This window comes from Aspergillus stella-maris (genome assembly GCF_047715825.1).
Source record: "Aspergillus stella-maris strain CBS 113639 unplaced genomic scaffold BDV14scaffold_57, whole genome shotgun sequence".
NCBI classification, from domain to species: Eukaryota; Fungi; Ascomycota; class Eurotiomycetes; order Eurotiales; family Aspergillaceae; genus Aspergillus; species Aspergillus stella-maris.
In genome coordinates this window covers 1-22,468 of record NW_027396851.1, presented here as the reverse complement: position 1 = coordinate 22,468, position 22,468 = coordinate 1, and the positions used below count along the sequence as shown (strand labels likewise).

Here is a 22,468-nt window from a genome sequence, read left to right as displayed (position 1 = left end):
TGAGGGGTATCGAGACTGTTCCTTTCTTTCTTGTGCTGGTGTCGTGCCTTCCTTTCCGGAATCCATCGTGCATCAAGGTCGTTACTTCCTCAGTACGATCGATAATGGCTCATTGCCGTCGAGGTGTGCCTGAACAATAGCAAGGGCACGTGATGGGGAGAATTGCTCGATGCCAGTTGTATCAGGGTCGGAACTGGGTGCAAATCCCTGAGTAGGCCAAGCCTTGTACTTCCGGTCCTTCTCCATCTTCCTCTGTTTTTGCCTCTCCCATGCCGGCAAGGCCCATTTGACCATGTACTCAGATTCCAGAAGCTGATTTGCTGTTGGTCGCTTTTCTGGCTCAAAGGACATCATCGATCTGAGCATATCCTCTAGCGCTCTCATCTCACCACCCTGCACATCCCACTCGCAGGTCTCTGGCGTCTTGCCGCGCTCCATAGTCCACATTTTCTGATGCAGAGACCGGGAGTCAGGGTCTTTAAAGCGCTTGAAGTCACTAACCCAGGCCCCGTTCTGGTTGAGAGATTCGGAACGGGCCTCCCACGAGTCCCACCATTTGGGCGGAAGTTACCCTAGTGTGTCAACCATCTCACCAATTATATCATCTGGACACCATGCAAAGGCCTCGAAGAGGCGGCGTCTGCCAAGAACTTCGTACAGGCTGATCCCTCGTGTCCAGATATCTACTGCGGTGGGTATCGTGATGGGCTCTTCGAAAAGTGCTTCCGGTGGGGCGTATAAGTCTGGCGTTTGAAGTGTTGGAGATGATGTCTGGGATGCAACGAAAAATGTACCGTAGTCTGTGGTGATGATCTCTGGGTCTTCCATCTTGGTTGCAGGCATTCTCCATACCAAGAAGACATGTGGCGGTCCATGAGGGGCAGGTGTCTTCCCGTCGAGTCGTCTGAGAGGGATTTCAAGCGGTCTTTCAAGGCGTTCGTAGAGCTCAGCTGGATCCAAGTTGTCAAAGCCTGGCACTCGCAGGAGGAAATTGTGTGGATAAAGGTCTGTCTCGGATAAGCAAGCCTCGAGAGTAAGTTTGAATGGGGAAATAGAGCTTGTAGCGGCGTACCTCCATGACATATGTCGTTCTTATGCAGATAGTACAAGCCCATAATGAGCTGGGCGGCTATGGACCTCGCAGCATCCCGAGGAAACATGCAACTCGAGCTGTTTTCCTTGGAAGCTACCACGTTATACCCAGCAGGCTCTTGAACAAGACATCGATGTCTTCCATTCTGACCCTCGGAGAAGAACTCATCGAGAAGCGGCGGAATAAACTGCCTACCGACGCAGTTCGGATTCCCTTCGCCAGTAGACGAAGAATGCCACCCTCACGACTCTCTTGTGACTCGCCTGCGATGACAATTTTCAGAGCCACATAACGTGAAAACCTGTGATCACGAGCTAGCCAGATTGACGAATAGCTCGTACCCAAACTTGTGAACTATCGAGTATCGACCGTCGCAGAAAGTGTCGCCGATGATTGTGGGATGGAAGCCGTTTGGTCTATACCTCTCCACTACCTCAACATCTATCTCGGGGTAGTAGAACTCTTCAAAATTGGAGTCGGACATGATACTGAAAGACCGTCTGAGACGTACTAGATGAGAGATAATTGGGCGTCGTATGGGGAGAACTCTAGTGGGAAGCGCAGGCAGCTTGGAGTGCGGAGTTACAGCAACTCGAGGAAGCGACTTGAAGAGCCTGCACTTGATGAAGAAAAATCTCGAGCCAAAGATTATAGCGAAGCTCGCATAAATGTAAGGTATGAGGCAGGCCGGGGGAAGGTGTTGCCTACCAAGATGGGATCAATAGGCCCTGGGGAGCACGTGATTGCGGGCGACCTAGGGCTGACCCATCACGAGTATACAGAGTAACACACCTCTGTCCAAGTGCTGAAGAAAGTTATCAAGACAGTAGTGGTTTTCTTATCACATCCAAAAGACCCGGGTAAATCGAGGGATTGGGAATGGGCTGGTGGTTGGGGAGCGAAGAATAATATGGCTCCTTGGTTCTTTCCTCAACAGTGCCTGTACTATCTATTTCCTTCTACAGTTGTGGAGAAGCTTCAAGATAGGGTCTGATTGAGACACCGGTGGTCACGAGCCCTGTGAGAACAGAGACCTAGATTTGTCTACACGTTGTAGGTGTACTGGAGTAATATAGAGAACCTCATCAAGTAGTTCCCGGTATCAAACACTCTATTGAGTCCATCACTCTCCTTCGCCATGCGCAATGTTTCTTAAACAAAACTAGGTAGTAGAGTCCAAAGGCTGCCTATCCGAAGGTAGCACTGGCCATGGTCTATTCAAGTGAAGGAATACCTCAACATGGCTGTCACCTAACACTGGTATCTCGCACCGACCATCTCTGCTCGCCCTCAAGCATCGAGCATCAACAGCAATACTCGACCTTCCACACTATCTCGAGATGCCCAAACCAAAGCAAAAGAACAAACACAACTGCCCACCCAAGCAATGAAATACATCTGGAAGATCATGAGGCCCGCGCACGAAGGCACAGCCAGAGCCATATTACAAGCGGCCTACAGAACCGCAATGCAACCCGATCCTACCACCACCGTCACCTACATCAGGTAAGGAATATACTATACCGATTCGACAAAAAATCCCCATATTTACCTTCTAGAGCTAGTGCTAACTCATACGGTTGATTCCCTACCTATCTAGGTCCTTGGTCCACCCAAACACCATATACCGCGGCCGCTTCGTCGAAGACGAGCCACACATAACAATCTCCGTCAAGAACCCGCACACGGCTGCAACGGGACAGCACCAGAGCAGCCATGGGTACATGCCGCATCTTCGATCGTATGAGGTTATCAGCGTGTCGCCCAGTGGTCATATTGCAGGACCGTGGTATTTGGCCGACTGCTGAGGAGAACAAGGAGAGCGAAGATATAGAGGGAGAGCCGGCTGTTTTGGCACCGAGAAGCGGGTTTATTACTTGGGGTTCTGGGGAGAGTGGGGAGATCGATGGGGATGAGGGCAAGAACAAGGACAGGGACCGGGACAAGAAGGACAAAAACGGAGACTAGACCATGGTCCCGTCCGAGTCTGAGAGGCATGTATCTGGTATACATGGTCTCACGAGCATGATTTAACGAGAGACGCATTGCGGAGTTGACGATACCCTTTTGGCTTGGTTTTATCAGATTTGGGATTGGGATTATTGTTTTTGGGCCGTGGTGTATGTTGGCAATAATTCATGAAGCGCTTGAGCCCTGCATATTGGACTGGATCAGGTATGGACTTGAATAAACGGGAACGGGCTAGGAACTTGGGGTGACAGATCTAGGCCACGGTCTATTCTTGCAATCGTTTATGGATACCAGCGCATTCAGTACATAACTACTTGAGAGTTTGATCCATGGTCTATTTAGCAATCCCTCAATTAGCTTATTGAGTATCCTTCAGAAAGCTTACAGAATACCGGACTAGATACCAAATTACTCTTTACAGAAGGAACATCATTTATCATACCCATACCCTCTCCATTCACTCAATCTAACACTAACACTACCTAAGATACCCTAACAACAAACTAGCTAGTACTAGCAGTACTAAATTCGTACTCAGGTATATAAAGCTAATGGAACGAAAAGACCTAACTGAACTCAATCCAAAACAGTACAGACGATAGACAGCGGATACACTTAAAGAAAAGAGGAATCAGAAGAGAGAACACCAAGTTGAGATAAGAGAGGCAAAACTGCATGTACTGTAACTAACAACACCGTCGTACACCATCATTTCACTTGGTATCATTTCTGTAGGCGAGGCAAAACAATGTCTTTTTGACGCACAACGACTCCTGACGTATTGACCACAATCGGACGGTGGGTTGGCGGCTGGATAAGACTAGACAGTGTCGTGCGAGGCTGGAAGGATCGCAGGGATCCAGCGAGACGCGCACTGGGGAGCCCTCACTCCAAGCCTCACACAGTCAATCAGTTCTCCTCGGCCCTTCCCTCCGTCGAGTGCATGCTCTCCGTGGTATCTGGTATCAAGGTATCAAAAACAAGACAACACAAAAATCCGAAACAAGAATCGCTCGTAACAATATGTAAAGCACAAAAATTGAAACTGAAATTTCTCTTGGGGTATACTGCTGCAAATTGACATTGATTTTAACGCGGTGGCCCAATAGGGGCCGGGTATCCAGAAGTAGAATTGGAAGTGCTAGGACGACCACTATCAAAAGACGCCCGGAGGTCATGCTTGGGTGTCATGTCCCCCGGCGCGGTACCGAATGGAAATTTCGTGTCAAAGCGGGCGGGCCAGCCATTGCTGCTGCTGTGGCTGTGCGAGCTTCCGAGGGCAGGCAGGTCGTCCTCTGGAAGGTTGACGCCGGAGTCGTTCCACGGGTTGCGGTAGCCGCTGTCCCGGGACTCCATGGAAACCAGGGATGCCTTCGATGCGTTGCTCGAGGCGTGCTTGAAGAATGAAGCGGGGGAAGCAGAGTGGTTCTTGCGGCCGATGAACGAGGAGAACGAGGAAATGCTTCCAGGTTTCCTAAGACGCTCGAAGATGGATCCACGTTCACTGGTGTCATCAGTGAAGCTGGGACGGGTAGGAGAGTCCGTCGCAATTGGGGTAGGAGCGTGCTGCAACAGTTTCGAGTCAAAGAACGGCAGAGACTCCTCGAAGGAATCAGACTTGGGGCGCGGGATGGCACCCTTGACCGTGGTCGCGTCGAGGCCATGGGCAACAAGTCGAGAGATCAAGAAGTCAATAGCGTCCTTCAAGCCACCAGCATTGTTGCGGGTATAACCAAGGACGACGCGGTCATCGGGAGTAATTGTAGGCGACTCAATGCCGTTCTCAGTGCCGTTCTCAACGGGAGGTTCCTCGGAGACGTCCACAGTGGTGTCAACCTCGTACTGGTCCTTGAGCTTGGCACAGACGTCCTCGCGGAAGTCGGCTCCTCTGAAGAACTCTCTCAATTCGGGTGAGGTCTGGAAGAGAAGCTCGTGGCTTTCAGGAACCATTCCCTGGATCACGTTAGTCAAGTCCAAAAGAAAGTAAACAAAGACAACATACAAGTAAGGCATCAACGGCCTGAGGTACCTGGTATTCAGGGCCGGAAATGGTGACAACGTCGCTGGCAAGCTCGGTACTAGGGAACTCGATCTTGCAGTTCCATTTCTTCTCAAGCTCGTCGATCTCGGTCATACGTGCAAGCAATTCACGGTGATACAGGCGGTTGATAACAACGCGCTCGGAAACATACTCAGCATCCTATGGAAATGTTAGTAACAGCCAATGAAGTACAAGCCCATTCAAACATACCACTTTCTCGACCATGTCCATGATTTCCTGCTTAACCAGGTCCAGACTCTGGGCGTTGCGTGCGGGCGTACGGCAAATGACGTTGTCAACCTTGATGTCATCATCATCCTTGCCCATACCACCGCGGTCCATCGCATTGGAGAACTTCACAAAGACAGAGTACTTCTTCATGATGCGCTGAATGTGCTGGCCACCAATACCGATGATGCGCTTGTGGTACTGGTCAGGCACATGGAAGGAGATGGAAGCTGGCATTTCCTGCTCGACGAGATCAAGACCGCTCTTGGTGGACTCGAACTGGTTTCCGCAGACGTCGATGTAGAAGTTGTACTCGTTGAAGCCATCGAAAATAATCTGAACATTGCTCTGACCCATAATCTTGTTGATCTTGCCGTTCTTTTTGCCGCTGACGAACTCCTTGTGCTCGTTCGCCAACTCAATCTTCACACGCATCTGGTATTGGCTGCGCTGAACGAAGGGGATCTGATTGATAACCATCATAGCGGCCTTGACCGCGTCGTCGGATCCATTGATGGTGAAGTTCAGATTGTCGAAGCTGACTTCGGCGCCGGAGTTGGTGCAAATATCGGAGAGCATGGTCCGCACCTCCGCATGAGACGGAGTTCGGACTGCTCCTGGAGTCGGGTCAGGCACGAGGATCCACCACGAGGCGCTGTAGAACTGGCCAGCCAAGGCCATGATTTCCCTCACGGTGCGCTCGACGTGCAGAACATCCGTTCCTTGAATGCGAACAAGACCCCGCTGGCTACCCAACTGTGGGAAGAGAACGTAAGAACCATTCATCTCCATAACCTTCCTGACCTTGTCCAGTCGGTCAAGCAGAATGTTGTCAATCTTGTTAGAGTTGACAATCACATCCTTGACGTAGACCTTCACACCCATAACCAACTCATGCAATTTCTGCTTCGCCCGAGTAATCTGTTCCTGAGTGTCACCAGTGATGTAAACTTCATCCTCACTGCGACGATGGGCGTTTGGCGGAACATAACCAAAGATGCGCGGGAACGGCGGAGGGAAATAGATAGCTGTGCCAGTAGCGGCTTCAATAAGCTTGACGTTCTTGCGGGTCCGGCCGCAGACCAGAGTGTGGGTAGTGAGATCCAACTTGACGGCATCCACGTGACGTTTGAGCTTTTCCCGGTTAGCAACCGAGAACGATCAGGAAGAGCGAAAAAAAATACTCACAATTTGATCGATCATGATAAGAACTCTAGTCTTAGCATGTTCGGTACTCTCCATGTCACCGTAGATGCAAACCCGGAAACGCTGGTCCAGTCCATTGTCGCTAGCATAGCCATAGGACGAGACAATAGCACTATCCGTATCGCGAAGCTTAGGCGTGAGCAAGAAAATGTCGGTACCGGTGTATTTAGCCAGAGTGTCCAAATGCTCCAAAACAGGCGGCCGGACTTCCTTCGTTTGGTTATCCGTAATGAGATGGGTATCAACGTCAACGGTCGCACATCGCTGCAGTAGTTAAAACGTTAGTGAGACGCGAACGAAAAAGCCGGCGAACGGCAAGACGCCAAGCAAATTGTCCGCAATTGTACATACCAGTAGAATAGGCGTCTCGTTCAAGATCTTGGCCCGCATTTTTCGCACAATCTCTCCTTCACCGGTGATACAAACATTAGTAGCCAATCCTTGAGGCCTGCGTTGTAGAGAAGGCACGGGTTTTGGCTCTGAGGAGCAAATGAGTGCCTCGACCCTCCCATTGTTGTTTTCCGTAATCTGGCGACACAGTGTTCGTAGAGATTCTACGTGGCTAGTGTGGACAGGCAGCTGGTGGATGGGAGTGCCCTCGGGGGTGCCCTCGGGGAACGACCAGCGCTGAAGAGCGTTGGGACTCGCGTGCAAAACATCGTCGACATCGGGTCCAGCAAGAGCCGAGGAAAACGGCACATTGAAGGAGAGGTTCACGGTCGGATCGATCCCGGTCGGAGGAGTCATCGGAGGTGCGCCATGTGGTCGTCGAAGGGAGTGCGAAGCCATCTCGGCGTGAGGGCGCGACATGCCAAAGGTCGGCGTCATTCGCTCCCAACCATGACGGGCCTGGCCCGTAAAGTTGGATATCTTATGCATAATCGAATCGGAAGATCAAATCTCTAACCCCTTGAACGAATCGAGGGGATAGAGACGAGAGGAGTCAGGCGAGAGAATATGGTGGGCGTCGGAGCGGGACGGAGAGAAAAGCGAGGAAAAGAGGAGGAAGTGGGAAGAGAAGCGAAATCCCTAGATTTTGAGGGCGCGGCTCTCGAGAGGGACAAGGAGGGAGAAGAATGGGCGCGCGAGAGGAGTGGGCTGAATGGGAATGGGCGGAATGAATTCAGCAACCTAAAACGGGTATCGAGGGATGGAGGGTAGAAAGAGGAATGGGAGCAGCAAAAGAAGAGAAGAGAGAACAAGAAAGCAGAATGAAAAAAAAAAACAAAAAAGAGAAGGAAAGGAGAGAAAGGATAAGAAGAAGTAAAGGCTGGCAGGGGGGAGGGAGAGGGTAGTGGTAGTGGTTGTGGTTGTATGGCGGGAGTGAGGTTGGAGAGGGAGAAGGATGAAGGTGAAGACTGAAGGTGAGGAAGAGCGAAGAGGAGTCTGGTCTGGGTGGGAGTCTGGGAGAGAGCGGACTGGCCTGGAGATCGAGGACGGATCGAGATGGAGGAAAATCAACGGCTGAATTCAGCACCAACCTAACGTCTGACCACCACTTTTGCTACGCCAATCCTGCAATCACAGACGACAGCTCCACCTCTAGTCTACAATCGAAGCTATTCTACTCTCATTCTCACGATAATCCTGCTCGTGCTCTTCGGTCTAATTACGCGGGAACGGCGGATGACTCCCAACCCACGCAATGTTACGCATACACTGAACCCAACAAAGGCCCAAGGTATCAAGACCCTTCGGACCCTTTGATGTCACGTTTTTTAGCACGAGCAAGTGCGCACAAGAATAATAACAGTACAATGGCTTTAGGCTCCCAGTCAATGTCAGACTCTGATCCTACGAACAAGGGATGTAGGTAGGAGTTCAAGACAGGGCTGAGCATCCTAAGCTTGGCTAGAGTCCTGGGGCAGAAACAACGATGTTCCTGCAATGGAAGTCTAACTGCAAGGGTTTTTGTTCCGACTGGCCAGAAGCCTCGACAGCTGTAGTAGAACAAACAAAATGGTGGCAACAACAATAACAGTGGTAGGAAGCCATCCCCAAGCTCCGACTCGAAGCTCTCGCCAGTCGTCCTCGTCATCAAGCAGGAATCAAGTCTTCAGCACGGTCCACCGTTGATTCCATTTCGAGAACAAGCGAGGAATCAGGTCACGTGTGCAGTCGAGGCCGGGTCTGGACTCGAACGTCAGCCGGTTTGTTGCAGCCGCAGCATCCTGAAGACACCGTTGCTTTAGTACTTTCTGTCAATATTCTATGCCGAGTAATATTATATTAAGGAGATAGAATAGTATACTATGTAATATACCTGAGTACTCTGTAGAAGTACTGACTTTCAACTTGAAGATCAACTGCAACTTTCCAGTCCCAAGTCTGGTCTTGCAAGCAGTTCATTCGCGGTGTGACAGAGTGGATCAACAGTCCTCGACCCGATGATGATCAGATCAACCGGCCAACTGTCCAACACCCAACGCAGGTCGAAACTCGAAAGTCAGACACGCCCTCCGGAGTATTTAAGCTTACATTGCACCTTGATTATGTAAAACAGCCATAGCGAACTCAAGGCCTTCGTTCCTTACTCTATTCTGTACGTTTACTTCCCTTCCATTCGAAATTGTACTTTGCTTGTGGTCGACCATGGATCAGAGCCATCACATTTTGGCGGCGATTGCCAGACCCACTGCTTCTGCTTTCTCGGGTCTCGGATGATGACGTCGACGAGCCCTGTCTTGTGTTCATGGTAGAGTGGGTAAGTGTAGTTGAAGAAAGCAAGAGTATAAGTTGGTAATTGCCATTAATTCATGAACATGGAAAAGTGACTTATATACTGTTCGAAGGGCAAGGTCGTTGCAAAAGAACACTTAGAACGCTAGAGTCGCACCCAGGTGGTTAGGACCGGCAACCACCGCTCTTCTTTTAACCTCAAACTGTAAAAGATCATCGGATTCGCGCTCTAAAAGGTTTAAGAGCATGCACCTTCCCATCGCTGAAACGGACCCTCCGCCACTCAGTAACGCTGAGAGACCCGGTGAATTACTTCCCTCGACCCGTCGAGCACCACTCGCTCGGGCTCTCCATTCTCGTAGTACCGCTCTTCACGAGCCACTGGCCGTGCTGCTACATATACCGGCCGCTCAATGTACTCTCTGGGCCGTCGCATCTCCTCATCAATATATACACTCCCATCGCGAGCACCAGGATGAACACTCTCCACACGTTGTATCACCTCACGAGGCTCCTGATACCTTGTCGTGGGCGGTCGGACACTTGGTATCCGTACGATCCTCTCTCGTGGAAGTTCGGCCTCCTCCGCATAATGGCTTTGCCGCGGCGCATAATCGTGAACCTGGACGCTGCTACTGCGCGGGTATGGCTCTCGCGCTTCGTATGCCGGAGCATAAGGCCGCCGTTCAGTTGGCGCTGGCCGAGCATAACGATAAGCCCCTTGAGGAGGCAATTCCTGCACATAGCGTCGGCCACCGTAAGGATCTTCAAAGACAGACGCAGCCCGAACACTAGCCTGGCGCATCGGGGACGGACCCTCGTGAGCGTCAGTTCTGGGGATTCGACTTGCCGGTGGAGGCATTGCTTGCACTCTCGGTGCAGGAAGAGTCTCATAGTACTGGTTGCCATGCTCGTCGATGACTATCCGTCGAGGGGGTTGCTCGACAACGTAGTCATTGTAATAGGTCTCGGTTAAGTGAGGCGGCATAGGTGACGCGTAACGCCTGGGCGGCGGTTCTTCATAATATCGAACGCCATCCTGCTGAGGCGGCCGTTCAACAATCGTATACGGTCCATTGCGAATAGGCTGAGGGCTTTGCTGCTCAACATATTCACGAGCGTATTCAGGCTTCCGGGCCTGATGTAAACTGGCAACTCTCCGTAGATCCTGGTCATCCCGCATTGGTCGTTGGACACCAAGTCGCGAAACCGTGCGCTGTATTCCTGGGTCACCATGAGTCTCATAAGGTTCCAGCCCATATGCTGAAGTCCTCATTGGCGGCTCCCTTCTTTCTGACACGGGAGTGTAGCGGGGGGAGGGAACGTCAATATAAACGGGCCCTTCCTGGGGAGGGCGAGGGCGGTACATGGGAGGAGTATCTGCAAACGGGGGTGGAGAAACTGGCTCCTCTTTGATGAACGGTTTGGTTGAGCTGGCACCCTGGGCTCTGTATACTGGTGGGCGAGACCGATCCCTGTCGTCATGTAGTCTCCTACGTTTTCTAGACATAAGAGGTTGGGGAGGTACCTCAGGGCTCCCTCGGCGTTCTGGGTCATACTCCGAGCGCGAGCCATGTAGCTGGTTGACGGAGGGAACTTTTGCAATTGCGAGAGGGGAGACTCTGGACGGCTGGGGGGCTGCAGGGGAAGTGATATGGTTCCGTATAACTCGCACACCATCAGCGGGGGAAATTGTTCGTCGAGCGTATCGCTCTCGTGGTTCGTATGCTCGATTTCTGGGCGCGCTCGGAACCGCTTGCGGAGGTTCGTAGGAGTCTGCTAATTCCATCGGGGCCACACCGGGAGCTGGTGGTGAGTACTCGGGTTCTTCCATTGGATCGGCCCGCTGGCGATAATGCTGTAACCCGTACGCCGAAGGGTCCTCATGATGCTGCGGCTGCCTTTGATGAGGTGTTCGGTGGTCTGCATTGGAGTAAGTATCTTGCATTGACTGATCCGATTCAGTACGGTTGAGAGCTTCAAGCCTATGCAACTCATCTGAGTATCTTTCTCCGGTAGCCGCAGCGCCCTGCTCCCCGTGTGTAGAAGACGAGGCCGAAGACGGCTTCCGGTGGTCGCCATGCTGAGGAGAATCAGGAGCTCGACTAGAGTAGAAAGAATTCTCGTCAAAGGAATCACTAGGTGCTGCAGGTGCCGGAGCCTCTGGCGGAGGAGAGGGTTTGACCAGCTCAAACGCGCGATTGAGGACTTCAGAGACATCAAAATCAGGGGTCGCATCCTGGATGGACACTTTCTGTTTTGTTTCCTGTCTCTTCAGCTCAACCTGTTCCCGTATTTCCCTTTCCACTCTTTGTCTCTGTAGTTGTATTTCTGCCCTCACCAAGTCCTCCGATTTCTCCAGAAAGATCGGATCGATTTCGGAGGCAGGCTTCGGGTTGATACGGGGGGCTGTCGTGCTGCCATTGGGGGCATCAGTACTATGCGAGCTTGGGGGCTTCGCGATAGGCGCGACCTGTGGTGCTGGGACTTCACGAGGCGAGCCCGCGTTCTTGTCTGTCTTGTTTTGAAGAGGCGCCGACGCAGTTGGGTTGCGAGACGCGACTTTGCGGACAAACTGCTGTGGAACCTTCAATCTAGGGTGAGTCCCAGAAAAAATATCCTCACTTATTTTCAAAATCTTCTCATACTCCTGAATCTCGTTCGCAGTTGGAAGCTTACTCCCGACACTAGTTGCGGGCAGTTGCGTTGCTGCCATGGTCTGAGAGCTTCGTAGAAGAGGAATCTGCTCTCCCTGCACGAAATTTAACAGCCGATTAGTATTGCTGCATGACCTGTTTCAGGTCGTATTTGCAACTCCAGTTCACCTTCTCAAACCAAGTGAAGAGACTGGACTTGGCCAGGACTGATGGTATTATGAGATAGGCGGAGCTGAAGTTCAGTTGACGGAGAAAGCACAGTGCAGCTTCGGCAGAGGAAAACGCATGGATGGAGATCACCTGCTCCGACTCGGACTCTTGGCCGCGGATGCCGCTAAACCGCGTTGGACACTCTCCGGGGTGCACGTTGTAGTCCGCAGGGGCTGGGCATTGGACACAGGTCTATACGAGATCCTGCTGTTGTCGCGAGTGTTGAAGACTCGGAGATTGTGAGTCATACTTATCTCATATAAGAATGTATTGGTTCGCTCCTCTCCGCCTCCCCAAATTCACTTCTCTATCCCGAGTTCACCAACTTCACCCCGCATATTACTACTCGTCGCTCTCGACCCGCGCTCGCGCTCCCTTTCGCATTCACAGTTCTCAAGTCGCCTCATTTAGAGCCAAGCTAAGCACAATGGCGGATACTCGACCGATTTTTTTCTTTGACATTGACAACTGTGTATGTATTCTAGTGTCGACAATCCTTCCGGCCTTGCTAACCATGGTTTCCCCAGCTCTACTCAAGAAGTGCGATTCCCCTATCCTTCCTCGCGCTCTGCAGATGCCCTGCGAACGGCTCAAGCGCATTGCGACTCACAGCTGACCAGTAATCTTGCGCAGAAAGCAACATTCACGATGAGATGCAGAAGCTGATTCGTACGCAATACCTTCCCTCTATTCGCAAGCCCTGTATCCTAATTATCGTGCCTCCTCTAGATGAATTCTTTGTCCGCCACCTCTCCCTTTCCTCCGAAGACGCCCATATGCTCCACATGAAATACTACAAGGAATACGGTCTCGCTATCGAAGGGTTAACCCGACACCACAAGATCGATCCCCTCGAGTTCAACCGACTGGTCGACGACGCCCTCCCACTAGACGACATCCTCAAACCAGACCTCAAACTGCGGAAACTGCTGGAGAATATTGACACGAGTAAAGTGAAACTTTGGCTCTTGACGAATGCATACGTGAACCACGGCAAGCGCGTGGTGAAGTTGTTGCAGGTAGACGATCTGTTTGAGGGCATCACGTACTGCGACTATGCAAAGCCGCCGCTGGTTTGTAAGCCTTCGCAGGAGATGTATGATAAGGCGGAGGCAGAAGCTGAGGTGATGAATAAGGAGATCTACTTTGTTGGTGAGTCTTTGCATCTCTTCCTTGGGAGGCAACCTGTGCTAACGAGATGATTAGACGATTCTGGACTGAATTGTAAACATGCTGCTGCTCGTGGGTGGCAGGTCGCTCACCTTGTCGAGCCTGAGATCCCTGCACCCCCAGTACCGGCTTCTCAGTATCAGATTCAGTCCCTAGAAGAGCTGCGGACATGCTTCCCTCACTTGTTCAAGAGTTCATGATTTATAGATACCATATAGACATCGGATTGTTCGATAGATGATATACAATGAGCTATGCCTAGAGTTTTCTCATCTTCTATAACAGTATATATCCTAATGAGATTGGGATATCTGGAATCAATTATAACATATATATAACCGACATCAAACCAATAGACAGACCAGCTATCTAAACAAGGAAGAAATAAACGCCAAAAAAGAAGCCATCATATCAGAGAAGCCAGTTCACAAGCCCAACAAAAACACTCAAGAATACCATAGCATAAGACACCGAGGTCTCCCTCCCAGCCCCAGAAGAAGGCTGCTCAGGCTCCTCGCCACCCCCAACAGTCCCATTCAACACAATATGGTCATCGTCCGCTCCCTTGGTGACAGTCCCTCTAGAGCTCCCACAACTAGTCAACTGCGGCCCCCTCCTCTTCCTAAACCCACAAAGCCCCGACCCATCCATCTTCTTGACCGGATAGAAAATCCTCGGCTGGCCCTTGTCCATATGCACAGTCATTTCACCCTCCTCGTCAACAGTCGACCTAGCACAAGAAAGAACCTCAATAATCTCCGTCTCAGGCTTAAATGCGTCCTTGATGGTAAGATTATACTGTCCACCGTGGGACCCCTGATTCGAGAAGACGGAGACGACCTGGGATCCTTCAGAACCCTTGCGGGTAACGTAGGTTGATTCGTCGAGGTATAGCTTTTTGCTGTGCTTGGTAATGTAGTGCCTGTCTTTGCGGATCGCGTGGTTGCGGAGTTTGTTGAGCGTTGCGGTCGTGTTGCGTACAGGTTGGTGGGTGTTGTATTGTGTTGTCCAGAGGGGGGCGCGGCTGTAGGGTGTTGATGGACCGGTCATGTGTTGTTCTTGGCCTTGGTAGACTATTATTTTCGTTAATATCGCTTGAGGTAATAAGGCATAGTTTGAAAGGGTCTACTTACCGACTGGGATGCCATCGGAGAGGATGCTGAAGGCCATGGCGTTTCTAGCTAACTAAAACAGATGTCAGTATAAAGTCGTAACTATATTGTGACGCAGGTAATTCCATACCGTTGTGTCGTTATTCAGAGACGCAAAACGAGGAGTATTCTGGTTCTCCGTAAAGGTAGCCAGCTTAGTAAAGTCCTTGCATTTGTTCTGCACGTCCTTGACCTTCTTTGCAAGACCCAGCATGTCACCAGCCGTAAAGGCTCGTACCATCGACTCGTGCACAGGGTAGTTCAGAGTACCGGAGACCGACTCCTGATACTGGCAGATCTCCTCTGCTTTCTGGGTCTGAGTATCTCCCATTGTGAATACTCCGGCAGCTCTGCTGAAGCTTTTCAAGTAAGCGTCGTCCATGTGCTTGGTAGCATCGACACGAAGACCGTCAATTGAGTAGTTGCCGACTAAGCCCTTGACCCAGTCCTCGATTATTGAGACGACCTTTTCATCTTCCGTCTTGAGATCAGGCAGAGCCACGACTTCGTTGCTGAGCCAGCACTTCTCAGACGCCTGAGGGTCGTTCCGGTCCGCCATGCTGCAGGGTTCATAGTAATACTTCCTGTCATTGAACGGTACCAGCCGCGAATAATCAATATCATTTTCGTCAGTGACTGTACGATTGATCGCCTGCGCCATATCGTTGATCACCACCTCGACCATGAGGTACATCTCGCGCTTATGCAGCTCTTTAGATAGTCGCCACAAGTCATCTACTGTCCCAAAGTTTTCATTCAAGGCATACAGGTTCTGCGGCCAGTACCCATGGTATGCTTCGCCGTAGGTAGTATCGTCCGGGATGTTCTCGACGACTGGTGAAATTTGAACGGCTGTGAAGCCGAGGTCTTGGATGTAATCTAGCTTGTGGATGATGCCGGACCATGACCCCCCGCAATATCTGTATAGATCACAGGAATCGTCTGCAGAGCCGGCTGGTCTGGCGAAGCGGTCTGTCATTACTTGCTGTTCATGGTTGTTAGTGTCAATCTTAGTGGAGAGGGTATGTTGGGTATGTACGTAGATCGATCTCTCTGCCCATTGTTGTGCGGAGGGGGACGCGGCAGCTAGGCTGGCTGATGCTGTCAGGAGAGTGTTCAAATAGGTGGAAGATCTCATGCTTCCAATGTCACAGCCTCCAGCTGGTGGTTGACTATACGGACGGTGATACACCGAGAGGAGATGGAGACGAGATCAGATGCTTCAATATATATAAATGAGGATGGAAATGAGATTTCGTAGAGAAGATCTTGAAGAAGAGATTTAGATATCGGAAAGCATCGCAAACGTACAAGCAGGCAACTTATATCTTTGATTTCTCATAGTATCTTCTATTCCTACTTCCTACCACTACGTAGGTTAGGTACTCCCTTCGCTTGCCCAACTGACGTTGTAGAGGGGGATTAGAGCACGAGGGGCATGGGAGATAGAAGGCACCCCGAACCCCTTCTTCGGTAGTGTTAACCCCAGCCAATACGCAGTTCCATGCAGTTCTTGTATCCTAGGCACTGACACATCGTGGGGTGTGCAAAGGGATTCTAGGGCAATTCTAGGGCAGACGAAGCAAGGAGTTTGCTAGAAATGCTGACATCGAACGCTTTGAAGAAACCACCAGCCACCCGATCTTCACATGATATGCAGAGATAAGACGGAAGAAAGGGGTAATAAATTTCCAGGGCTCAAAGGGATAAGGACTCATGAGGTTTGATGAAAACTCAGAGAACGATGGGAGGAAAGAGTCGGAGCCTGAGGCTGTACACAAGTATATAGTAGCCTCAGGCGCCAAGGCAGCAAAATACGTCCTGAGGCCGCAACGGGAGCTTCCCCTGGCGCGGAGTGCGGACTGCGGACAAACAACAACACTACTCGCCGACACCAACTTCTCCTTCAACCCCTCCAACCGTGCCTGGAGCTCCCTTCCTCTGGCCAACGCGCACAGGAGCTCCAATAAAGCACAGTCACTATGGCCGACTTATCCACCGGCTGTGTGGTCGCCCTCACCGACGGTCGGCAGGCCACCGTCCGGTACATAGGAGCTACAAGCTTCGCCGACGGAGAATGGATTGGTGTCGAATTGAACGATGACTCCGGAAAGAACGATGGATCTGTCCAGGGAGAGCGCTACTTTGAGTGCGAACCGGGATTCGGCATGTTTGTTCGTCCTACTGTCATCGCTACAATTGTCGAACGGCCGACCCGAACGGTTAAAGCAGCTCCCAAGCCAGGCGCTGCTGCTGCCCAGAGCAGAACCCGCGCTCAAAGTGGAATATCTACAGGCCCGGGTCTGAAGAGACCTGGCTCTATATCGTCGGCGAATCCTAAACGGAACAGCGCGAGTTCTAGCCCGACGCCTGCTGCGAAAGGCCCAGCTCAGCGACTTTCTTTGAAAGTAATATTACATCACAAGGCATTGTCTAATAATTATACTGACGACATCTGGGTATAGACTCCTTCTAAATCGCCGACGAAACAGCTAGCGACCCCTACACCCGCCAGTCGTCCGTCAATCAGTGGCACCTCGCGGCCTTCCGCAGCCACCCCGAAGTCTCGGACCACTACCACAAAATCTTCTATGGGCCCTCCAGCGCCCCCTGCCACATCGCGTGCACCTCGTACATCCGTATCCGCGCCAGGGACCAGAACGAGTAGACAAAGCTTACAGGGCCCGGGGTCTGCGGCGCTATCCAAGCGGCCGACTCTGCGACCAACACCTTCAAACAGAACATCCGATGAAGAAGCAAGCCCGCAAGCGGAGGACTCCGAACCCAACTCCAATGATGCTGAGGGTGATGATCCTGAAATGGAGGATGCGGCGCCTAAAAAGCCTGCACGAACGAGCACTTCACGCACAGTACCCGGTCAAGCTGCACCACAACGGCAGACTCAAAACATTGCGGTGACCAGGGAGCTTGAAGAAATGAGGACCAAGTTGAAAGTCATGGAGAAGAAACGGGCAGATGATCGGGAGAGGCTTAAGACTTTGGAGCAGCTGCAGGCAGACCGCGATAAATTTGAAGGAATTATTCAGAAGCTCCAGGCTAAGTACCAGCCACAGCAGCTTGAGATCACCGAGCTGCGCAAGAAACTTAAAGAGGCGCAACAGAAAGTCGACGAGGTCGAAGCACTCGAAGCCGAACATCAATCGTTGATGGAGATCGCCTCACTCGACCGAGAAATGGCTGAAGAGACAGCTGAGGCGGCTAAAAGCGAAGCTGAGTCGCTGAGGATGAGAGTGGAAGAACTGGAATTGGAAGTGGACGTGCTAAGGGAAGAGAATAGTGAATTTGAACAGGTCATGAGTCCCGAGGAGAAATCCAGTCACGGATGGTTGCAGATGGAGAAGACCAACGAACGACTGCGGGACGCACTACTGCGACTTCGTGATATAACCCAGCAGCAGGAACAAGAGTTGAAGGACCAGATCCAGGAGCTTCAGCAGGATTTAGAGGACTATGCTGCTATCAAGTCGCAGTATGAGACTACCAAGGAGAAACTGCTGGTGTCAGAGAACAACGTCGAGGATCTTAAACAGCAGCTTGAGACGGCTCTTGGTGCGGAAGAGATGATCGAAGAGCTGGCCGAGAAGAATATGCGCTACCAGGACGATATCAATGAGCTCACCGCGGCGATCTCCGATCTTGAAGCATTGAAGGAGATCAATGACGAGCTCGAGTGGAATCATGTCGAGACGGAGAAGCAATTGCAAGAGGAGATTGAGTACCGGGAGACCCTCTACAACGACCAAGTGCAGAAGATATCACAGCAGGATGATGTTATTGAGGATTTGGAATACACCTTGACGCGTTTCCGGGAGCTTGTATCTACCCTGCAGGCAGATTTGGAAGATATGAGAGCCTCGCAGCAAATAACAGAGGCTGAGGCCACAGATCTCACAGCACGCTCCAGAGCAATGATGGACCTGAATCTCAAGTTGCAATCGTCAGTCGCAAAGTCTCAGACGAAGACAATTGATATCGAGCTTAAACGCATTGAAGCCGAGGAAGATACGAAGCATCTGTCTATCGTGAAGATGTACCTGCCAGAGTACTACGAGGCCGAACGGAACTCTGTCCTAGCACTCTTGCGCTTCAAGCGAGTTAGCTCCAAAGCCTCGCTGATTAACAGCACCATTGAAGGAATGATTTCCGAACAGGCCTCTGTCTCTCCCGCTATAGAGGATGTTTTCAGCGCCCATGACGTACTTGAGAAACTCCTCTGGATTGACTTGATCTGTGGTCGGTTTGAGATCTATATCGCCAATTGCTCTGCAGAGAGCTTTGGCACCATTCAAGGCTCCTTCTACGAACTGGAACCGGTGGAACGTACGTTGAATTTCTGGCTAGAGGGTCTGAAGAAGAACGAGATCAACATGAAGAAGTGCGGAGTGGAGCTGCAAAGATCCATTGCTCTACTGTCACATCTCGCCGAGACCCTTCTTCCAACTTCACTGGAGACCTTCGCCGATGAACTCTGCATGCGTTCGATGTTGACACAGTCATACATCGAGAATGCAGTGTCTTCAATGTCCCGTCTCTTGACATTGCTGCAGTCGAAGCTTCCAAAGTCAGAAGACGATGAAGAAACAACCTTCCTTTTCGGTCAGATTGAGGGTTTCGTGTCCCAAGCTCGCAGCTCCAAGGTTGCTATGGTCAAGATCAACCGTGCCGTTAGTGACTTGCGGTCGAGGTCTCTTGCGCTCGCACATGATGCCTCTGGTCCTTTCAAGCAAGCTGAGGATTCTGCTAAAGATCTTTCGAGCTTGGCGCGACAAATGGGAGAGAACATCGTTACCCTTCTCAGTGATGAAAGCCGTGCAGAGCCTATCAACTTGCAAGAAGTTCTGACGAACATGTCTCAGATTTCAGCAATGTATCTCCAATCATCCGAGGCCGGCGGCGAGAGCAACGATGGCATGTCCTTCATCTTCACCATGTTACGCACCATGAGCGGAACCTTAGAAGAGCTTGGCTCAATCTCTTCCGATCTGTCCATCACATCTGAGTTTGAAAAGCGACCATCTCCTTGGATTGCACGCTCTACAGAACTCAAGTCCAACAAGGAGAACTCTCCTGATTCAGAAGAAGAGATTCGTCGCCTTAAGAACGAGATTCACGAGGCGTCTACAGCATTGGGCGTGAAAGACAAGACCATTGAGGAACAAACCATCAAGGTTGAGCTCGTTGAATCGCGCATGAAAGAGGCGAGCAAAAAGGCAGCTGCCGTGAAGGACCTAGAAGCCAAGATCGAGGACATGACAACAAGAGAGTCAGACCTGAAGATCACGCTCGAAACTCAACGCAAAGACCTCCAAACCCTCGAATCCGAACGCGACGAATTCAAATCCCAACTCGACAGAGTCAAGCGCCTTTCCGGCACGGCAGGCGTCACCCCAGGCACAGGCAATGTAGTCGACAACGCCGCCTCCCTAGCAGCAATGCAAGAGAATGAAGCCCTCCGCGCCGAAGTCGCAAGCCTCCAGTCCGCCGTCCGCTTCCTCCGCGAGGAGAACCGCCGCCAAACAATTCTCGACCCGTACTCCGTCCAACGCCAATCAGAACTCTACTCCTGGCTCGACGCGCCTCTTACAAACACCAAGAAACTACTCCCCACCGCGCAAAGAGAGAAATTGCAGAATACTGCCTCGGAATCCCGCGATGTCCTCGCGCACTTACTCAAACTCACTTCCCAGGCACCAGTCTGTGATCTCAAATCAACTGCTGCAAACCATACAGGCTGGCGCCCATCAAAGGATAAACTCCGGTACCAGGTCCTCCAACAACGCGAGAACTTTGAGCGCTGGTCTGAGTGGAAGGATGAAGTCGTTGGCCAGGAGCGCGAGCAGGATCGTCTTGAAGGTGCGAAGCGAGAACGTGCTGCTAGACACCCTGGTGGGCGCGGCCACGCTTCCCATCCGTCTATGGGGTATGGAATGATGGGACGTGCTTGGCATTTGCTGGGGATGCAGCAGGATCGGAAGACTGCTAATGGTACGCAGGGTGTTGAGCCTGTTATTGCGCCGTAGTCGAGGAAGGGTTCCATGTCCTGTTTAGCAGGCCTGAGTTTATTTACTGATAGGTGCTTGTCGGGTGCGTGCTTAGCTTACTTATTATACCCATTCATATTCAGTGTTTATATTCAGTGTTTATTATAGACAATATTTTCTTTGTTGATTGCTTGCCTTATGACGCTCAATAGACACTCATCAATAGACCTGGAGAAGGAAGAGCAACCATAATCATCCCCAAATCTATATTCAAGAAGCTCAAAAACATAAAACCACCCAAAACATCAATGAAACCTAAACAGCAATGAAACCTAAACAGCAACATCCACACAATCCTTCCTAACAAAAACAGCCCGTTGACTATTCGAGACGAACCCAGAAACAAGGATGACAATCGCCGCAATCGCCTCAGGGAGGAACATAAGCACGACGCGCACAGCCGTGGTTCCATATACAGGGCTGAGATCCGTCCTTTGCGTTGCTGTTGCGACGAGCGCGTAGATTGCTCTGATTCCGACGAAGATTAGAGCGACAAGGGAGCCGTGGAGGAGCTGGTCATGACATGTTAGTCATTTGATCAGGATGATATCGATAGGAGGAAAATGGGAAACGTACAGTACTTCCCATCCTATAATTCGGCGCAGCAGGATCCGCCTGGGAAGGCAAGAGAGAAAAGGAGGCCCACGCGACCTCGAGGAACCAAGCTACGACCATCAATGCAGAGCCGGCCTTCCAGTGCGTGACGCTGTTGGGCTTCGGGTCGCCTCTGTAGATGTCCATTGCGCCGGTTACCGTTAGGGCGATGGCGGCGGCCATCAAGCCGGTGATTATGTAGATGACGGCCCAGCCGGCATACTTGCTGGATTTTTGGTAAGGGTTGCGATGGGTTCGGCTGGTAATGCATGTTAGTATGTCTTGAAGAGAAGTTTCGGCTGGATGAAAGGGCATACGCTTCGTGAACGAGTCCGTCGACACTCAGGATCAATGGAGATGTTCCAATACCAATAAGAATGCTAGCGGTTATGCTGTCACTGTTGGTAACGCCAATTGCACCTGCAGCAATGCGAATCCCGCAGAAAAGTGCGAGGCCGTACCAGGCTAGGAAGCCGGACCAGCGATGGGTCCAGAAGTTGTAGATAGTTGGCGGTAGGAGGACCAAGTAGAGCGCTAGCTCGGCGGCAAAGATACCGTTAACCATGATTGCGATGTTTGTCCGGTATACACAAGTATATCTGAGATGCGAGGAATGAAACGCAGACGAAGAATCTGGACATCTTCAAGGGCAACGTAGACCATTTTATCCCGCGAGAAAACTTGGGATCGACAGTGGCTCACTATGAGCCATCGTGTTGGTATCGCGAGCCTAACGGCTTTTGCCAGTTGCTCAGGCAGTCCTCGTCATCTAGTCTGAGACTGAGGCCCGGTTGGTTTGTGGCTGAGAAGAGCCAGCATGGTGGTGATAGGCAGGACAACGGCCGAGTGGAACATCGTTATTTAGTTCGAAGCCAAGAAGGAGACAAGCTTCAACTGCGCTGGTGTGCGATTGGGCTAAGGACATGATATGACCCAGTGGGGCCCATGAGAAAACATAGCCGGGCCTGAGGAATGGAGTGAAGGGAGAAATCCGAGAACTCCGTTGGTGTTCTAAGTGGACGACCTAAGGCAGGTGAAGACAAGGCTGACAGCAACAGCCACACTCAGCTCCAGTACGGCAGACTATTAGAACAAAACTGCAACAATAAAAATTTCACGTCAGCGCTAGTATATGACCGGCAGAAAACTACATACATAAATTTGCTTGCTTAGTTTCACCATGACTAGTAGTTACTTGTCCTGAGCACCACGAAGAGGTGCAAGCCTTGCCCAGGGTGTTGTACACAGGGTCTGCACAACTAGACATGCTGGCTCTGGTGCTGTGCTTGCGAACAAATGCAAATTCGTACGTACCTTATAGCTGGATAGGGTTATTAGCCCCCCCTTCTTCATCATCATCCAAGTTGATTGGATTGTCAGCTGCACCTGCCTCGCGTGGACCTGCA

The 22,468-nt window shown here is 51.2% G+C and overlaps 9 protein-coding genes across 9 annotated transcripts; 4 read left to right on the top strand and 5 right to left on the bottom strand.

The window, feature by feature from the left end:
- Positions 1–81: 81 nt before the first annotated feature.
- Positions 82–1,577, bottom strand: BDV14DRAFT_210806 (kinase domain-containing protein; the record flags this gene model as incomplete). The annotated part of the gene is made up of 6 exons (XM_073775974.1): positions 82–193; positions 230–537; positions 586–1,007; positions 1,073–1,256; positions 1,289–1,407; positions 1,463–1,577. The coding sequence occupies 6 exons, from the start codon at positions 1,575–1,577 to the stop codon at positions 82–84; spliced, it is 1,260 nt and encodes a 419-aa protein (XP_073624892.1).
- A 903-nt stretch (positions 1,578–2,480) lies between these two features.
- On the top strand, positions 2,481–2,901 carry BDV14DRAFT_203242 (uncharacterized protein; the record flags this gene model as incomplete). Its single annotated transcript, XM_073774242.1, has 2 exons — positions 2,481–2,599; positions 2,694–2,901. 2 exons carry the CDS (start codon positions 2,481–2,483, stop codon positions 2,899–2,901), a joined length of 327 nt encoding a protein of 108 aa, XP_073624891.1.
- A 601-nt stretch (positions 2,902–3,502) lies between these two features.
- BDV14DRAFT_112622 (KH domain protein) lies at positions 3,503–8,040 on the bottom strand. Its single transcript, XM_073765713.1, has 5 exons — positions 6,891–8,040; positions 6,522–6,803; positions 5,316–6,467; positions 5,067–5,264; positions 3,503–5,017 (listed from the first exon to the last, which is right to left on the bottom strand). Exons 1-5 carry the CDS (start codon positions 7,416–7,418, stop codon positions 4,154–4,156), a joined length of 3,024 nt encoding a protein of 1,007 aa, XP_073624890.1. The 5' UTR covers positions 7,419–8,040; the 3' UTR covers positions 3,503–4,153.
- Positions 8,041–8,772: 732 nt separating this feature from the next.
- BDV14DRAFT_179245 (uncharacterized protein) lies at positions 8,773–11,283 on the bottom strand. The gene has a single exon (XM_073769728.1). The coding sequence runs from the start codon at positions 11,164–11,166 to the stop codon at positions 9,502–9,504; it is 1,665 nt and encodes a 554-aa protein (XP_073624889.1). The 5' UTR covers positions 11,167–11,283; the 3' UTR covers positions 8,773–9,501.
- Positions 11,284–12,142, top strand: BDV14DRAFT_179244 (uncharacterized protein). Its single transcript, XM_073769727.1, has one exon. It carries the CDS (start codon positions 11,659–11,661, stop codon positions 11,950–11,952), a length of 294 nt encoding a protein of 97 aa, XP_073624888.1. The 5' UTR covers positions 11,284–11,658; the 3' UTR covers positions 11,953–12,142.
- A 125-nt stretch (positions 12,143–12,267) lies between these two features.
- BDV14DRAFT_179243 (putative pyrimidine 5'-nucleotidase) lies at positions 12,268–13,519 on the top strand. Its single transcript, XM_073769726.1, has 5 exons — positions 12,268–12,557; positions 12,613–12,625; positions 12,719–12,754; positions 12,815–13,237; positions 13,292–13,519. Exons 1-5 carry the CDS (start codon positions 12,351–12,353, stop codon positions 13,453–13,455), a joined length of 843 nt encoding a protein of 280 aa, XP_073624887.1. The 5' UTR covers positions 12,268–12,350; the 3' UTR covers positions 13,456–13,519.
- A 147-nt stretch (positions 13,520–13,666) lies between these two features.
- BDV14DRAFT_210803 (alpha-amylase) lies at positions 13,667–15,544 on the bottom strand (the record flags this gene model as incomplete). Its single annotated transcript, XM_073775973.1, has 4 exons — positions 13,667–14,328; positions 14,389–14,440; positions 14,498–15,391; positions 15,446–15,544. 4 exons carry the CDS (start codon positions 15,542–15,544, stop codon positions 13,667–13,669), a joined length of 1,707 nt encoding a protein of 568 aa, XP_073624886.1.
- A 743-nt stretch (positions 15,545–16,287) lies between these two features.
- BDV14DRAFT_179241 (putative dynactin) lies at positions 16,288–20,576 on the top strand. Its single transcript, XM_073769725.1, has 2 exons — positions 16,288–16,814; positions 16,872–20,576. Exons 1-2 carry the CDS (start codon positions 16,389–16,391, stop codon positions 20,445–20,447), a joined length of 4,002 nt encoding a protein of 1,333 aa, XP_073624885.1. The 5' UTR covers positions 16,288–16,388; the 3' UTR covers positions 20,448–20,576.
- Positions 20,554–22,136, bottom strand: BDV14DRAFT_179240 (uncharacterized protein). Its single transcript, XM_073769724.1, has 3 exons — positions 21,380–22,136; positions 21,045–21,321; positions 20,554–20,980 (listed from the first exon to the last, which is right to left on the bottom strand). Exons 1-3 carry the CDS (start codon positions 21,625–21,627, stop codon positions 20,741–20,743), a joined length of 765 nt encoding a protein of 254 aa, XP_073624884.1. The 5' UTR covers positions 21,628–22,136; the 3' UTR covers positions 20,554–20,740.
- Positions 22,137–22,468: the final 332 nt, after the last annotated feature.

Excerpts from the sequence above, each read along its gene's own strand:
- BDV14DRAFT_112622 (XM_073765713.1), bottom strand. The coding sequence starts at position 7,418 with ATGCATAAGATATCCAACTTTACGGGCCAGGCCCGTCATGGTTGGGAG. Across the intron at positions 6,804-6,890 it reads ACGAGACGCCTATTCTACTG|CGATGTGCGACCGTTGACGT; the intron begins GTATGTACAATT and ends TAACTACTGCAG. Across the intron at positions 6,468-6,521 it reads TTATCATGATCGATCAAATT|CTCAAACGTCACGTGGATGC; the intron begins GTGAGTATTTTT and ends AACCGGGAAAAG.
- BDV14DRAFT_179245 (XM_073769728.1), bottom strand. The coding sequence starts at position 11,166 with ATGCAAGATACTTACTCCAATGCAGACCACCGAACACCTCATCAAAGG.
- BDV14DRAFT_179244 (XM_073769727.1), top strand. The coding sequence starts at position 11,659 with ATGCGAGCTTGGGGGCTTCGCGATAGGCGCGACCTGTGGTGCTGGGAC.
- BDV14DRAFT_179243 (XM_073769726.1), top strand. The coding sequence starts at position 12,351 with ATGTATTGGTTCGCTCCTCTCCGCCTCCCCAAATTCACTTCTCTATCC. Across the intron at positions 12,755-12,814 it reads TGAGATGCAGAAGCTGATTC|ATGAATTCTTTGTCCGCCAC; the intron begins GTACGCAATACC and ends TGCCTCCTCTAG. Across the intron at positions 13,238-13,291 it reads TAAGGAGATCTACTTTGTTG|ACGATTCTGGACTGAATTGT; the intron begins GTGAGTCTTTGC and ends CGAGATGATTAG.
- BDV14DRAFT_179241 (XM_073769725.1), top strand. The coding sequence starts at position 16,389 with ATGGCCGACTTATCCACCGGCTGTGTGGTCGCCCTCACCGACGGTCGG. Across the intron at positions 16,815-16,871 it reads CTCAGCGACTTTCTTTGAAA|ACTCCTTCTAAATCGCCGAC; the intron begins GTAATATTACAT and ends ATCTGGGTATAG.
- BDV14DRAFT_179240 (XM_073769724.1), bottom strand. The coding sequence starts at position 21,627 with ATGGTTAACGGTATCTTTGCCGCCGAGCTAGCGCTCTACTTGGTCCTC. Across the intron at positions 21,322-21,379 it reads GACGGACTCGTTCACGAAGC|CCGAACCCATCGCAACCCTT; the intron begins GTATGCCCTTTC and ends ATGCATTACCAG. Across the intron at positions 20,981-21,044 it reads ATTATAGGATGGGAAGTACT|CTCCTCCACGGCTCCCTTGT; the intron begins GTACGTTTCCCA and ends TGTCATGACCAG.